At 40.7% G+C, this 18324-nt stretch overlaps 1 protein-coding gene across 1 annotated transcript in view; it reads right to left on the minus strand.

The window, feature by feature from the left end:
- Positions 1-18324, minus strand: part of KCNT2 (potassium sodium-activated channel subfamily T member 2) — a 451804-nt gene that overhangs the window by 135475 nt on the left and 298005 nt on the right. The window contains exon 15 of the mRNA XM_019502030.1: positions 6288-6396. Within this exon, the coding sequence (XP_019357575.1) occupies positions 6288-6396 (109 nt within the window). The remainder of the gene's footprint in view (positions 1-6287; positions 6397-18324) is intronic.

Consider the following 18324-nt stretch of genomic DNA (forward strand, 5'->3'; position numbering starts at 1 on the left):
CATGACATTCTACAGTGCAATGACCACCTCTAAATGAATATAGGAAACTCCAAATAATTCCTGTAAATAGAGATTTCCAAAGTAGTGAAGACAACTGAGGCACTTCTATTTATTTTACTAACCGTATAGAGATACAGCAAAAACAAAAAAAAGTTTTGAGGAATTATATGAAAAGGCCTTTCTTTTAAAATTAACTATCTTCTAGAAAAGCCTTATTTACAAAAACAAAATTTAAAACGTACAATCTTTTTTACTTAAAGATAATGTCTATGTTCAGGCTTGTGTTTTTTGCATCTAATTGTGTGTTAAAAAAAGAAAAGTAAATTGTGTTGCCATGGGATTGGATAGAAATTTCTTTCCTGGTCTGAGAGTTGGTTAAAAGATAGGAAGCAAAGAGTAAGCCTAAATGGTCACTTTTCAGGATGGAAGGAGGTCAAAAGGGGGGTGCCACAGGGGATCTGTGCTGGCCCCAATTTTGTCTGTTTTCATCAATGACCTGCAAATGGGGGTGCACAATGAAATCTCTAGTTTTCCAGACAAAACCACATTATGCCAGGTACTCAAGTCTCAAGCTGACAAAGAGGAGCTGCAAAAAGATCTTACTAGCAAGTGGACAAAAAATAGCAGATTGACTTCAGTGCTGACAAGTACATGTTAATATATATGCATGTGATATGCTTTGTTAATGGCTTCAGCATTTTCTCATTCTGTCCTTTCCATAATACTAAAGACAGGACAAATAGCAAATGAATCCACTGTGTAAAAGCTATTGTAAATGCTCATGAGGCTATTAATCGCCAACTGGAAGTACTTCAGCAAATGGAAATCAGAGAGAGACACTAAAGTTTAAAAAAATCAGAAAAGTCTGGTGAATGAAGTTAGAGCACCTGGAATTCAGAGCTAGTTGTGGCTAAGGTATGCTGTAATGTATAGTAACCTTTGTTTAAAATTAATTATTAATTCTTTTAAATCAATTTCGACAAATAATAGAGACAGATTCAAAGTTTTATACCTATGTAAATAGCAGAGTTTTGGGAGGGTTATTTTTTTAAAGAAACCAATCCAGGCATTTAATTTCAGCTGAAGGTAGGATTCAGTCTTAGGGCCTACCTTGGAGATTGGTGTTTTTGTTCAATGGTTCTAAACATCATGAAGTCCTACTAATTTGGACTCCATTGTGCAATCAGCTTTCTCACCTGGTAAAAAGGTCATGAGACCAGTCGTTCCTAAATGAACTCAGCCACATCTGAAGCAGAACTGAAAAACAGGATCTTCATCATTTTCAATCTGACTCAAGGTAAAAAAAATTCAAGGTTGAAACATTTGAGTCTGAACATCTCTCCTTATGAATTTTAAAATGGATTCTGTTCCACTTTGGGACCACCATTCAGGCTTTAAAATAGCAAAAGATTTTAACTTGTGTAAATGTAAACTTATTTATAAAGCTTTTCCCCTGACCTTTTATAAACAATGACTTTGACTCTATATTAAAGATGATGAATGACCACATATCAGACCTGCCCAATCATACCTTCATATACATTTGCCAACTGCCATGATTCAAATAAACGAATATAGATATGACTCAGATGAATATTTCACTATCAAGCATACACTATGAACTTCTTGCTATTTCAAAACAGTCATTTATAAATAATTCCAGTAATTATTTGTTGCTTTTTTTAATATCATACTGTATTTTTCCTAATCAAATCTTTTGTTCTTATTTCATAATTTTTCATATCTTTGACCTTGATTCTCTTCTTCTTTCACTTTTTGATCCTCTTCTCTTTCCTCACTTCCTGCCCCCCACCCACTCTCTACAAAGTGGGCACGTCTACATGAGATGCTTAACTGTACAGTAGCCTAATTTACTGCACAGTAAATGTGTGCATCTACATTCATGTATACTTACTGAGCAGTAAATTACCCTAATCACAAGTAAATTTGCTACTTGAAAATGCAAATGCAAATAGCAAATTTACTCGTGATTAGTTACTGCACAGTCACACACATGCGACATGTGTGACTGTGAAGCTTGGTGCAGCACAATACATACATTGTGCTGCAGGGAGACGTAGGCTGACCCTGAGCAGTGTGGGTTGGCCAATCAGGGTTGCCCTGTACACTATTGCCATCTGTTCCCAGGCAGACTAGGGAGCCTACAGAACACACTGAGGTATGTGCATAGGAGGCCCCTGGCTGTGCAGCATCAGAACTAAAGATTCTCTGTTCTTCAGAGGATCTGTATTCAAATGTTTGTTCAGGCCTCTCTAGGTACGTTTTTCTACCGGGAGAATTCTCAGAAGATTCTCCCAGGTCATCTGAACATGTTATACAACCTTCGTCATCACAACCCTGGCTTCTCTGTTACCTAATCTCCTTACCTCCCAGAAATCCCACAGTGGGTTATGTATTCCCTAATCCTTGATTTGCATTCTTCTGATTTCCTCCTTATTATGTTCATATTACTACTATATTATTCAAAATCTTAGGGGCCTCAGCTGCATACTTGTTCTCCCTGAACTTCAACTCTCTGACAGGATCAGGCACAATTTTTTCTTAGACATGGTTTCTATGCTGTCATACTATCTTCTGCCATTCCCCATGTGTGAAATAATTCAAGGCAAATCTATCATGTTTTCCTTTTCTAGGCTTAGGTTACAAAATTGATAATCTGAAGGTGGTGTAATTATTTTAAAAAATGACACATTCTTTTAGTGGATTACAGGAGGATTTGTACTCTTGGTTTCTACCTCTTATTTTGTCTTTACTATTTTGAAAACATTATCACCAAACCTTTCCCCTGTTATTTCATAATGGTGATTCCTGTTCTTTTATGATAATAAACAATGAATTTAACAAGCAAAAGGCCACAGTCCACAGTCAAATGTGCACATATGCTAATGAAAGCTGAAAACAATCCCTGCCAGCACCTGCAAACATTCACTCAGTCTTTGGTGTTTTTCTTGTGAGGGCATCATTGAAGTTCTACTGGCCAAATAGAGTTAAAAGACTTATTTTTAGAGCTGTCAATTGATTGCCATTAATGTGCATGATTAATGCATTAATTGGTTCTTGTGTTAATTTTTTTAATGCATGAATTATGCACATGGTTCTGGAGCCCATGCCTGGGCTCCACTCCACAGCCATTACCAGTTTCTCCAGGCCACCCAGTGGGGCAGTGGTGGCAGTGTAGAGGAGCTACAGGGCAGCCCAGGAATGGGCTCCAGGCTATTGCAATGGGGTGGGACACACACAGATACACAGACATGGGGACACACACACAATCAGCTGCAGCATGCACTTGGCCAGAAATACAGCCTAGCAGCCTATAAAGTAGCTCCCAGCAGATAAATATGTGGAGGGGATGGGAAAAGGGAAGAGTAGGGCAGATTGAGGTCCCCGTGGTGAGGAAGGAGTGGGATGGGGGCAGGGGCATGGGCAGGGGCTGGGGTGAATGAAGTCCCGGGACTGGGATGAGTTGTGGGACTGAGTTGTGGGTGGCTTGTCCAAGACTGGAAGGGGGGGAGGTTCCTGCCGCTGTACACACCCCCGGGGGAGGCATGGGGGACAAGTGCCCCCTGGATTTATGGGCTGGGGCTCTGTGCCCTGCCATCTTTCCCCCAGGAGCCACGTGCTGGCCATGCCATACATCCCCTGCCTGCCTGGCAGTGGGAGGCGCAGTATGGTATCGCATGACTCCTGGGGCAAAGGCAGCAAATTACAGTGGTAATTACAGCACATTAGAGCAGCCTCGATGCACATGTATAGGCACCCTATGAGACTTGAATAACTGCAAAATTCTGAAATATTACATGATGTCTTTTCTTTCCATTTTTGGCTAGTTCTATTTTAGACTGTTATGTAGATGTTATGTAATTGACAAAATGGTCATATCTCTTCAAACAATGAGTGTTACTTCATGTCTACTTTCAGTAGACACATAGCCCAGTAGCCAGAATACTTACTAAGTTCCAGATCTAAAGCACAGAGTGGTAAAAAACAATGCATGTGCAAGGGGACTAAGCACCTTCCTTGTTAAAGTCTTTGTATTTCCAACTTGACTTTCTCATGAATTTCTGCTGTTTTATGATATGCATGATTGAAAATTATTACCATGAGTATTTTTCCCCCTTTCTCTCTCTCTTAAGTGCTAGCACTTTTTTTCAAGTGCACAAACAGACCACAAATCAGTTACTTCGGCAGTCTGCTTACAGAAGATAATTCTGGTAGTTTGTCTCAAGTAGTTTGGATTTCTGTCCAAATCACTTTATATCAGAATCCAAAAGAAAAACTATTGTAGAAAACTGTATAACTGGAAACCCTGTTTGTTTAAAATTGAATGCTAAAGACCCTGATGTACAACAGAAAACAAAATCTCTTTTATGTGACACTTTCTATGCTGGGGAGAAATTCTCTACTTCTTTTTAATGTATATATGATGAGTTAAAAAAATAAAATTCTTTGTTTACCAAGCAGAAAATGTAATGTTAATGAAGCAATTTTTTTCATAGTTCTTGGGAGGCATGGTAATTTGATATTTGCTATCCTCAACAGTTAAAGTTTCTACAGTAATTGTCATGTTCCCCATACTAAGCATAGGGGAATACTGCATATGCCAAGTAAAGGATAAATACTTTTTCATAGTGGGTGCATCTACATGAGACAGTTACTGTGGAATTGCCTAATTAGCTCCAGAGTAAAGTGTCACCGGTCTATACTTGCAGAGCTATTAGTCCACAGTAAATTAATTAACTATGCAATACGTTAGATACAAGTACTACCCTACAGCAGAGTTATTCACTCCACTGCAATGCATGTCTAGGATGCGATGGGGCTGCCTCAGGAATGAGGGTGCTTCAGTATGGGGGCTGCCTACTTTATGCCCCAGGCAGCCCCTCCGCAGCACCTTGAACTGGGTTAGAGCTGCCTCAGGCTAGCTGCCCTGGCCCACTACACTGCAGTCCTGGGTGCACATTCAAATGCAGTTCCTGGGAGCAATAAACTCCATTGTGAACTGCACCACAGTTTATATAATTGTTTTAATAGCATGTGTAGATGTGCCCAGTAAATACCAAAATTTTTGGAGGTGCCCATGCTAACTTTATAAATATATATTAATACTTTCAACTTCCTATGTTTTGGTATTTACTTTCTAACAGTTCTCCCTTGTAGCACCATTTTTGAGGACTCCTAAATACTAAATATTAACTATTAAAAGAATTCACACTGAATTTTTTTATACACCTTCATTTATTGCAGGCTTATGCACCTGGAGTGATATTTTCAAAGGAGCATAATATGGGTAGATAACCAGCTCTCATTGGCATTCAGTGGCAGTGGAAGCCCATGCCTTTTCTTAAATATTTTGAAAATCCTAATCCATGTATTATAAGTGAAAGTTACTTTCATTTAGACAGCTAGGACTAAATCTTGCTGATTTAAGTAATTATTTCTCTGCTGAAATCACTGGAGTTAAACATTTACAGTAGCTGGTGTTCTGTCTCTCAGAGCCATAGAGGAAGGGTAGGAACATAATGGATAACATCTACTTGGTTCTCATGTAATGACTTAAAATAGTGGGCATACTTGTACACAGAGTGCAAAAACTAAACGCAGAAAATCGAGATCTCTTTGGAAAAGTATAGGTTGAGCTAGCTGACTCCAAGAGTTCTCACTGGCTATTTATCATTCGCTGAGGGAGGACATTTCTGCATGGCCTCCCACCGGCATTGTAGTAATGTTCAACACATTCACTGTTATCCACCATATATTTCTCTGCTTCCTTTCTGAACATGTAAGTATTAGGATTAGAAACTTCCCAGCCTGCCTCATGAAAAGTGCCATTAAACACGGTTAACAGATGTACAAAAAGTGCTGATTTTACAGAAGTGTAATTGCTTACAGATCTTTGTATTTTTAAGTAGGGCTATATGGATATGATGACACTTACTAAGATGAAAATAAATATTTTTCACACTTCCTGTTACTTTTGTGACATGCATAATTTTATTTTTAAATTGCTAATGTTTCCCCCCTTTAAAATATAATGCATTTTGAGCAAATTCCTTGATGATTTCCTTTTGCACAACATAATAAAAATAGGAAAATGGTAGGTTAAATGGAATATTGTGGAAAACATCTTGATATTTCCCCACAGCCATAACACAATATAGATAGGGAACATTGAATTTATTGGGGCTGAGGAGCTATGTATCTTTTGAGTAGATTGTTCCATTGTATTTCAAATAACTTTGGTCGTATTTTAAAGAAGTTATACTTACTGTCCTCTAGAAGTATGAACAAGCAGAGTGATCAGTGTGGAAGTAGCTGGGCATATGCAATTTAAAGCTAGCATAGCATATTTGAACTCCTCTTCACATACAACATGATCTGTATAAAAGATAACGTCAGAAAAAAAATCAGTGCTCTATAAATATACTTTCTTTACTTCATCCTATGTGCCCTGATCAAGCTACTCTGCCACAAGAACAGCTTGGGAAGCAGATTGTAACTGTGAGAGTCACAATTTGTGTCCATATCTTCCCACTGCCCTGGGAGAAAGTAAACTGTGCCAGATTTCAGCAGGGTGCAACATATGTCATTATGCCGGCAAGCTGTGTGGGCAGAGTCAAGACTCCATCTAGTCTTTCCTCTTATTCTCCACCTACATGGGTAGGAAAAGTAATGGTTCTGTGAAGCCTGCCTCCACTTCCATGCTGTATCTCTGATTTAGGGAGCCTGCAGAAGATGGCAAAAGTCCAATTCATACCCTCTTATTTAATTTGTATGGGCACAGAGGGCTATGGATGATCTATCTCCCATTTGTAAAAACAAAACAAAAAAGACCTACTGAAAACCTGAAAAATTATGGAAAGTTCATGATAGCCACTTGCAGATTGATTTAAAAATAGTTATTATTTTCCTGATTATTCATATTTTAAAAGTTCAGAGAAGGGTGAAGCCTCAAAAATATGGTGATGATGTTTCCCAGAGCACTCTCTTTCCCAGTGGCAAGTAGGTTTCTAGAGCAGAACTGTTTCTGTGATTTATCGCACTATTCTTCCCACTATTCCCACTGTCTTTCACAAAGCACGTGATGCAAGAGAAAATATTCACAGGATGTTACAGCTATTCTCTTTATTCCCTATGTCTACTTTCTTCTCTGGACTTGTGAAATCCATAGAAAAGGATTGCCACACCTAAAATGGACAAGGTTTTCCCAGATCACTACAAACTAAAAATGAATGTGTCCCACGAAGAACAAAAAATCTGAGTATATTTTTATGATATTCGTAGAGAAGAAATAAAAAAATAACCAAGGGGAGACATTAAATCGAGTTTACTTTTGCATGTGATTTTAAATACTGTGATTTATATCACTTGAGATAACTGATATTTATGATCATGCTTAAATGCTTTGCAAAATTGGATTTACTGTGAAGAGAAAAGAAAAGGGTACTCTTAGATGTTACTCAGAAATGTCTGTTTATATACAGTGAATGTAAGGAGTAAAGTATCAATTTAATCCTCTATGCACTAAGAAGCTTGAAGAGTTTGGAAAGGTAAATATATAAGGTCGCAAGTGTTGTTTTCAAAGCTCTCTTGACTCTATCATGCGCACTGATTACATAAGTCGTTTCTCATTTTGCGGTCTGATTCTATTCTCACTGTTATCAGTACAGCAGGATTGCATCCCAAAAGCAAAAACAAAACAAGTTAAATTAGAAAATCAAGATGGCAGCCATCCAAAGAGGCAACTTGTACAAATCCAAATTCTCTTCCCTAAAACATTAGTTTTTTGGTTCAAGCGTTTATCCGTTTCTAGGTTTATTGCCTAATCATTAAAATGTTTAGCACCTCTCACATTTCTACCTGCCTAACATTTTCTTTATGGAACTTGATTTTCACAGAGATAGGAATTTTTTTTTGTGAAACTGTGACATACTTTTATTTTTGATTTTCTGCCGCATAGTAAATGTGCCACATGGTTAACTCTGAATCATTTGAAAATTAGCTTTGAAGATGGAAGGAGCTACATTGTGTGGGGCATGTGCTTAGCACATAATGACAATGTCCACATGGAGAATTCATTTGGAATAGTAGAATAAGAAATATATGGATAACAAAAAGAACAAGGAGAATTTATCCAGTCATTTTATACTCAGCTTTTTCGTTTTCTTTTTTCATTTTGGCCATGGCTGAAGGATAAAAGGGCCAGATAACATAAAAAGGAAGTATGTTGATGAAATTTAGTATAATACATATGAAAATATATTATACATTTAATCTTGGAGTAGTGTTATATCTTGCTATACACATTCCTCTCAGGTTTCTAATGGTGTTAAAAGAGAATATTGGACAATGCAGACTGAATATCATATGCCACATAGTCATACCAGCCACAGTTATCCTAAAATTATGCAGAGCATTTACCAGTGCTCAAAGCAGGGAACCAGAAATCAGCATTCTCATGGGCTATTTGTGGCTCTCCCATTAATTATGTGTGACCCTGGGTAAGCCATTTATGTTTTCTGTGCCACAATTTATGCATCTCCAAAATGGATAAATAGTAGCACAAAGATGATAATAGCTCCTTATTTCATGAGGGTATTTTGATGCTGAAAAAAATATATTAATAAAGTAATTTGAGAACATAATATTAATGTTTCTTCTAGAATACTATTATCGTTAGCAACATTGTTCTAATCCACTGTTCATCATTTCACATTTTCACATTACATAATAAAACATTACTAATCTTCTAATCTTTAGCAAATTGCACACTTCCATGGAGCAACACTAATGTTTGAGAAGATTTACTCCTGACCTTCTCATCTAAAACTAATTACTCTTACATAAATCTGAACTTGAATCTAATAAAGCCTCAAGTGTCCTAATGCATGTACTTGAAAAATCTATGTACTTTGGGAAACACAGTTCTGTGAATTACTAATTGTCCAAAATTATGCGCAACCACAAATCATAAGTTGGTAGATATCTACCATTTAATGTTTTAAGCCTAAGTTCTTCTCTCATGTATTTCAGGCACAACCCCCGCCACCCCCACACACACACATCCATGTGCTAATTAGCCTCCCACTCATGACTGGAACTTGGATGTACTTATCACCAATTCTGGACTCCTCCAAAAATGTATATGTAGATGAGGTCCAGGACAACCTTGTCCAACTCCCCTCCCCCCTACCATAGAGAGTGGGGCCACACAAATCAGGATAAGACAGGGGGGTGACAGAGAGTTACTGGGTGAACTGTATACAATATTGTATCTTACCATGACTCAAAAAAGAGTTGTCAGTGAGCAGAACTGCACTTAATGGACAATTTCCATGTCTTGTTCGGATAGGCTGCACTAACCTATTCTTGTAGTAGGTTTCCATCAGCATGTTTTCCCAATGTGCCTTACATTTAGTGTTGGTGACATTTAATCAACTTCATAGTTGGTTTTTATTACTGAGCACATGGTGTTTTTGACAGAAGTTTATGATAGACAATGTAGTTAGCGATATTTCCTTATATACAATTATAACATGAGGGGTTTCCCCCCATGCCAATGGGGAGGGACCCTCATCGTATTCAAGTAAATATGGTATATAGGTAAATCAGAACAACAAAGAGCAACACAGGAGCAGTTCAGGCAGCACACTCTGCTGATAAAATGTAGAAAACATATAGACACTTAATACGTAACATCCCTCCACTCTAGAAAATATAGTCCTGTAATTATTTGAGCCAGGCAGAGATCTATCTCTTGTGGTGAACTCCAGGGGTAATAGACTTTTCACTGTAGTAGGCTCCTCTGGCTTTTTTAGAGTAGCTTGCAGCAAGGGAAGTTTAGGTTAGATATTAGAAAAACTTTCTCCTGAGGAGGGTAGTAAAGCACTGGAACAGGCTACTCAGAGAGCATGTGGAATCTCCATCCTTAGAAATGTTTTAAGACCTGAATAGGCAAAGGTTTGGCTGGGATGACATGGTTGAGGATGGTCCTGCTTTGAGCAGGGGACTAGGTTAAATGAACTCCTGATGTCCCTTCCAAGCCTATCTTTCCATGATCCCATGGGTCTTGAACAGCAGCTGATAGACTTCTCAGAACTGGTTCTACTAGGAGTGTAGTGTATTCTGGTGTTGCAGAGGTCACATTGTCTGAGATTCAACCACACAATATGTTTGAAAAATGTCTACCAGAAGTCTGGGGTTTATTTGATACTGGTCTCATAGCTCCAAGGACAGATGCAGGCACCTGCTACAGCCCAGTCACATAGGTTTGGATGTACACAGGTTTACCTGGTTCAAAGGTTATTTATTACAGTTGAAACATCCTGTTTCTTGGAGAACTGGATTTCTTGCCTCGTCTGGTATTTGGTTACTGTATCTGGGAGGACCCAGTAAAACAAGTTTTCAGCTGGCAGTTCATGAGTAGTTTTGAAGGGCTGCAGCCTGTAGCACTGTCTGGAGTTATATGCTGCTATAGTAAGAAATTAGCTAATTTTTGGTTTCAATTAACATCTATGATTCACTTCAATGGATCTTTAATTGTTTGGACCATCCCCTTGGTTTGGCCATTTGAGGATGGGTGGAATGGTGCGGATATGATGTGATGGATAAGATTCCTCCTCATAAACTTCTTAAATTCTTCAGAAGTGAATTAAATAACATTGTTGGACACAATACTTTCTGGAAGACCATATGTTGTAAAATGTTACCATAAAACTTGGATTACAGTGCATGAAGTCACTGATGCAATTAAAACAACTTCCAGCCATACTGAGAGATCATTAATGACAATAAAGAATATCTGGCCTTGGAAAGGGTCAGCAAAATCTATGTGGAGATGAAACCATGGTGTCCTGGTCACTTCCCATGGAAGGATTGTAGCCTTAGCTAGTGCATGGCCTGAGGCGTGGCATGGTTTCATGTCTCTTTACTGTTTGTTCCATGTCTGCATGTCTTTGGCCAGCAAACATAACTTCTGGAAAGTCCTTTCATGTAAATAAGTTCTGGACATTCTGTGTGAAGAACACTGAGAATTTGTGTTCAATCTAAATTAGGAATGACCATTTGGTTACCACATAGGTAGCATCCCTTAAGGACAGAACATTGGCATTGATGTGTAACAAATTTCTTCATTCATCTACAACCTTTGCAGAACCCCACCATACACAGTTTATGACTTAGGTTAACACAGATTCCTTAGCAGTCATTTGAGTAATGCCATCTTTCTAGAAAGGATCATCAGAAGAGAAGTCTAGCATCAGAACTTTGGAGAGTAGAAAACTACAAGAAGAGGATAATTGCAAATGATAGGGCATATGTACAATCAACTTCCTGGGACAGTGTTGAGATTCTCAGCTATATGCATTTAAAAGCAAAGACCAATGAAGACTATGCAGTAAAATGATTTAGAGTGTTGGTCCATGCTTGGTAAATAACCCTAGCAACAGTTTATGAGTCAAAATTGTGAATTTTCAGCTCTGTATGTAGTTGTGGATTTTCTTAACCACAGCAATGACTGCAAGATCTTTCTTATCAATCGGGGCATAATTCGTCTCGGTTTCATTCATTGTCCAGATGAATAATAGGCAATGGGAGCTTCATGTACATCATTATGCAGGTGACTGAAGACAACCCCCCACTCCATACAGTGAAGCTTTGGTATTAATCCCCATGGCTTCTTCATGTCATAATGGACTAGCATGTTGTCAGACAACAACAATCACTTTACAGACTTGAAAGTTATGCAGCTCAGTCCACTTCAATGCAATATCCTTATCCAACAGATGATGCAAAGGCTCAGCAACTGTAGCTTTGTCTTTTAGGAAATAATGATATAAATTAAGCCAAATTTTAGAAATTAAGCAGTGCTAAGGAACACTTGTGGTTCCTGCTTGTTCTTAGTTGTTGGGGCCTTATGAATAATTTCCACCTTTGCATTCACAGGGTGAATTTCACTTGCACCAACTCAGAACCCCAGTAACTTAGTGCTGGTTATCCCAAAAGCATACATTTCTTTCTTGAATTTTAGGCCAGCTTTTGATTTGCAGCAAATAATTTCTTGTGCTCAGACAACTAATCCTGGTGTGGACCCTACTTTGATGAAAACATCATCAAAATATGACATGACTCCCTTAGGACATACAAGTCAGCCATCCATAAGATTTTGGAAAAATCCTAATGCAATACTTACTCCATATTGTAGGTCCTCCATTAGGATGGTTCTAACAAGTGATGTTTGCCTGTGTTTCAGTGGCTTAATCATGCAAAGTAACGGTTTGATATGCTTGTGCTAAGTCAAGTTTAGCAAAAAAACTTTCTTCTAGCAAGAGTGGCAAGGAACTGATTTAGTGCTGGAATCTGGTATGGGTGTTTCTGTAGAGCCATATTAGTGATACAGTTATAGTTAGCACATAATTGAATGTTATTGTTTGGCTTCTTGATGGATACAGTGGGAGTGGCCCATCTTGGATTTAAATTTGCTTCTAGTACATCTTGTTCCAGAAGTCAATCAATCTCTGAAACAATTTTTGGATGAAGGGTGAAAACAGCATAATGAGGCCTCATTTAAATTGGAGCCACAGTCAGATCCAGCATAAACATCACAGGCTGGCCCTTATAGGCATCAAGCTGCTCATTGAAGACTTCATTGAGACCCCTAAGAACATCTTGTAAAGAGGCTATCATAAGGCTATGCACTCCTGTTAATTTGATACCCAAAGGCTCAAATCATTTTCCTCCTAGTAAGCTTTCTCTCCAACCCTTGACAGTTCTTAGGTAGATGACCCCTCAGTCCTGTACATAATGAAAATTGACATAACATGCACCCTTCAAACCTATTGTTTGTTTGTCATAATCTATATACTTGGCTTCCCATGGTTCAACAGGTGGATGATTTCTGGGCCATGGTGCATTGTATGTCTCTTCTGAAATTACAGTAAACTCAGAGCACCTTGGAAAATTGTTTTTGTGTAGATCTTCTCATGGGTTGGTGTTTCCACATTACTAACACATGTGCTAGTGTAGATATTAGGGGACAAATCACATGCTGGAATTTCATTCAAATTAGCAACAGTATTAGTGGTAATAAGAGGTTCACTCCATGTGGTTGCTTTCTTCATAGATGTCTTGGACTTCTGATGACACACATTGCGCTGGCAATGGTGAAGATAAGTATCATGGAAAGAGTATGCATCGCACCTGTGTTTTTGCCATACACTATAGTAGACTCCTTGGAAAGAAGGAATTTTATTATTGTGTGTGGGTGGTGACCTCCTTGAAGATTATTGCCTTGAATGCATCTGGTAAATTTAGTTCACACTAGTTTTGCTGACAATGCTCATATTTTCCTTAAATGGAGTAATCAGCTTCATTTATAATGGCTTTTTCTTGATCTATAGCAAATGTTAAGTTCTGCTTTGCAAGAAGTCTGCATTGTCGGGCTTTGTCTCAAACTCAATGCACAAGATGATCCCTAAGAAAAGACTCAAAACTGGTGTGGAAGTTACATTTCTCAGACACTTGATGCAAATCTGGTATGTGTGCTACAATTGCTCCCTCTCGCAGTTCATTTCATTGGTTGAAATGTAATTGATGAATGGTTTCAGAGGGGGTAGGTGCACAATGATTTTTTAGCAATTTGAGGATCTTGTGCTATGACTTGTTATGAGGTTTAGGCTGGGATACGAGTAAGTGAATGATCTCAAAAGTCTTTGAGCCAATGATGCAGTAGCACTGCACATTTATGGTTATCATCAGTAATCTTATTAGCTTCCAGATAGAAGTCTAGCTGCTCAGTGTAAGAGTCTCAGGTTGACAGACTGGCCACATCAAATTCTTCAGTGTGGCCAAAGGTAGCCTGCACAGGCCAACATGTGGGCGGAAAAGAGCCTCAGATTTTCTCAATTACAGAACAGATCATAGCAAGATTTTTCTTTTGCTCTTTTGATTGAAGTATTAGAAGCATTTCTACTCACCAAAATCCATTCTTGTTGCCAATTTTGTGTATCTCTGAGGTTTTCTTCCCACAGAGATCACACAAAGAACAGGGGAACCATCTTTATTACACGTACTAAGCTTCCTAATACTATGTAGATAAAGTAGAACAACAAACAACACATGAGAAAAATTGCAGTTTGGGAAGCTGCCTCAGGTGATAAAGAATAGAAACTAAAGACACTCATTACACAACATACGAATTAGTCAGAGAGTATGAATAATTGTTCAAATTAACTGGTGCAAGTTAAGCAGTTTAGCTTGAGCAGTTTGAAATCTTACTGGTAGAACCATAGAATCATGGAAATTAAGAGCTAAAACGGACCTTGAAAGTTCATTGAGTCCAACCCCCCTGCTCTGGGAAGGAATACTGCTGAGATCAAGGTGTCTGTCCAGTCTCCTCTTGAAGACTTCCAAGAGGGGGGACTGCTCCATCTCCTTGGGAAGTCTGTTCCAGATTCTAATCACCTTTACTGTAAAGAAGTTCTTCTTATATCCAACTTGAAACCATCCTCTAACAGTTTATGGCCATTGTTTCATAGTAGCTAGGGTCAGGAAGGACCTGGACAGATCATCCAGCCTGACTCCCTGCCACAGGAAGGAATGAATGCTGGGTTCACAAGACCCCAGACAGGTGATCATCCAAACTCCTCTTGAATTTACCCAAGGTAGGGGTGAGGGCCACTTCCCTCGGAAGTTGGTTCCAGAATTTGGCCACCCTAAGTGTAAAATATTGCCTTCTGATCTCTAACCTAAACCTATTCTCCATCAGATTATTACCATTGTTCCTCATCACCCCAAGTGGTGCTGGGGAGAAAAGGGCTCTACCTATTTACTGTTGATCTCCCCTGATGAGTTTGTATGTAGCCACCAGGTCCCCCCTCAGCCTCTTCTTGCTGAGGCTGAACAGGTCCCTCAGTCTCTCCTCATAGGGCCTGTCCTGCTGTCTTCTCACCAAGTGGGTGGCCCTCCTCTGAACCCTCTCCAAGTTGGCCACATCCCTCTTGAAGTGCGGTGCCCAGTACTGGACGCAGTACTCCAACTGCGGCCTGACCAAAGTCACATAGAGGGGGAGTATCACCTCTCTGGACTGGCTTGAGAGGCATCTTTGGATGCATGACAAGGTATGGGTGGCCTTGCTGGCTGCAGTCTGGCATTGGTGACTCATGTTCATCTTGGAGTCAATAATGACTCCAAGATCCCCTTCTGCCTCTGTGCTTTCAAGAGGGGAACTCCCCAGCCTGTATGTATGCTGTGGATTCCTTCTCCCAAGGTGCAGCACCCTGCATTTGTCTATGTTGAACCCCATCCTATTCTCGTCTGCCCACTTTTGTAGTCTGTCTAAATCTATTTGCAGCCTCTCTCTTCCTTCAAGTGTGTCCACCTCACCCCACATCTTATTGTCATCAGCAAACTTGGACAGTGTGCTTCCCACCCTCTCGTCCAAGTCGCCGATGAAGATGTTAAACAGTGCAGGCCCAAGGACTGAGCCCTGGGGTACCCTACTGCTTACATCTTGCCAGGTTGAGTACAACCCATCCATCACTACTCTCTGGGTGTGCCCCATCAACCAATTGTTTACCTATCCAACTGTGTAGGAATCAATGCCACAGTCACTTAATTTATTGATGAGGATGGGTGAGAGACAGTGTTAAAGGCCTTCTTAAAGTCTAGAAAGACTACATCCATAGCAACACCATCATCCATTGCTCCTTGTCCCCCCTTGGCTCACCCTAGTGAACAGTTTTTCTCCCAGTTACTGATATTCACCCATTAAATACTTATAGATGGTCACCAAGTCCTGTCCCCCTGCCTCATTATTCTCTTACTCAGGTTGAACAGTCCCAGATCCCTTAATCTTTCCTGATAAGGTTTGTCCTCTAGGCACGTAATCATTCTTATGACCCTTCTCTGGACCCTTTCAAGTTTCTCCATGTCTCTTTTGAAGTGCAGTGCCCAGAACTGGACACAGTACTCCAACTCAGATCTCACCAACACCAAGTAGAGAGGAAGTATCACTTCCTTAGACCTGCTTGAAACATATTACCTAATGTTTCCCAGTATGCTATTAGCTCTGTTGACTACAAGATTGCACTGGTGGCTGATGTTCATCCTGTGATCAGTCATAACCCTGAGGTCCCTGAGGGTCATTGTGCTGACCAGGATATCTCCTCCAACCTATATTCATGTTCCTGGTTACTTCTCCCTAGATGAAGCACTCAGCATTTATCCTTATTGAACTGCATCAAGTTCCACTCTGGCCACCTTTCCAGCTTGTCCAGGTCTGCTTGGATCCACATCCTATCCCCTAGCACAGGGGTTGTCAACCAGGGGAACACATACCCCCGGGGGACTTTGAAAGGTCCCAGGAGGTATGTGGGGGTGGGTGGAAATGGAGTGCTGCCACCCCATGCCACTGCCTCACAGGAGCAGGGCCGGGGCAGGGTGAGAGCAAAGCCACACAGACACTGCACTAATGATGCTCCACTATTCGCCATGCCCCTGCTCCATGTCTGGCCATTCACAACCTCCCCACACACTCCACATCTAGCTGCTCACCTTCATCCCCCCCCACATTCGGCCACTTGCCACCACCCCTGCTCTGCTCTCCACCCCCCCTCCCCCTGTAGTACACTTATTAAAAAGGAGGCTTCTGGGGGTACACTTATTAAAAAAGGTTGAAAACCCCTGCCCTAGCACGACCACTTTCCCCCATAACTTAGTATTGTCCACAAATTTAGCCAGTGTTCTTTCCACAAGCTCATCTAAATCATTGATAAAGATGTTCAACAGCACAAGGCCAAGAACCAAACGCTGTGAGACACCACTGGCCACCTCCCCACAAAATGATACAGACCCATCCACTAACACTCTCTGGGTTTGGCCCCTTAGCCAGTTCCCAATTCAACTGGTCATGGACTATGCCAGCCCACAATCCCCCAGTTTCTTTATAACTCTTTGTAATTCATGGGAGACCATATCTAAGGCCTGTTTAAAATCCAAGTATGTGACATAAACAACATTTCCCACATCTATGTGGTTTGTTACTTGAGAAGAGGTTGGTCAGACATGACCTGCCCACAATGAAACCATGTTGAATATCCTTCAGCATCATGCCTTTTGCCACGTGCTAATGTTCAATGAACTGGCTACATAACTTGCAGAGAGCCTGCCCTCTTGACAGCACCCGGCCAGGAAGCCCCAGGGCATGTATCTGAGCCAGTTTTGCAAGCTCTCCTGTAAGTATGGAAATAGGTAATAGCACCTGAGGGCACAGGTCATAGCTGACTAACTAGCAGCCAGGTTGGATGCTGCTGGGTTGGGTGGTTCCTGAATCCTAGAGAGTTAGGTACTACCAGGGTGCTGCCAGCTTGAGCACTCATTGGTTGGATGCTTATGGGCTAGATGGTGGTGGGTCTGGGGATCCAGATTGGGCTGGGCTACATCTATGAGTGGGGAATGGGTCTGGGGTTTCTGGTCCTGGTGGAGTTCAGTTCAGGCAAGTCCATACCAGGAGGAGGGGGAAGATCTGGTGGAGGTATCTGATAGACCTACCCTGTCCTGTACCAAAACAAAACAGCTTCTGCTGAGAACAAAGCTACTGCCCACTCCCTACCACCAATGTGGGATGGCCTATTAAAGTAGGGTCTATGTCTGCATGGGGGGAGAGGCTTTCCAGCAGTTGCAGGGCTTGGCTGGGCTATGACCATGCGGTGGGGTGGGGTGGGGTGGGGGGAGGTCTCAGAGGGATCCAGCAATGCCAGGGGTCAGGATGGCCAGTCTCTATCAGTGGCAGGGTGTTCAGGTGGGTCCCTCCTCCATGGTCTAAAGCTCTCAAGTACTGCATGGGGGAACTTCTTCCCCATGTGGCACTTTAAAGCTTTTGCCTGCAGCCCCACACACAGAGTTAAGGACATAGGGCTATGGATGTGCCCCACAGGGAAGATACTTCCTCCATGCAGCACTTCCCTCTCCCCCACTGCAGGGCTTAGGGAACACAGCTATCAGGTCCTGGTGAGAGAAGCTTCTCTTCTTGACCTTGGAGAAATGCAGAACAGTTAGCTTCACCTCAATACCTGGGAAGTTACTGGAGCATATCCTAAGGAAAACCATTTCCAAGCATCTGGAGAAGGAAAAGCTGATAACAAGCAGCCAGCATGGATGTATAAAAAAAAAATCATGTTAAACAAACCTGATCTCCTTCTTTGACAAAGTAAGTACTTGGGTGGATGAAGGGAATGCTGGACATCAGCAAGGTTTTTGACAAGTTCCAACATGACCTTCTCATAAACAAATTGGAGAAATGTGGGCTGG

The sequence above is a fragment of the Gavialis gangeticus genome, unplaced genomic scaffold, assembly GCF_001723915.1.
Source record: "Gavialis gangeticus isolate Ggan-Ray unplaced genomic scaffold, GavGan_comp1, whole genome shotgun sequence".
Taxonomy (NCBI): domain Eukaryota; kingdom Metazoa; phylum Chordata; order Crocodylia; family Gavialidae; genus Gavialis; species Gavialis gangeticus.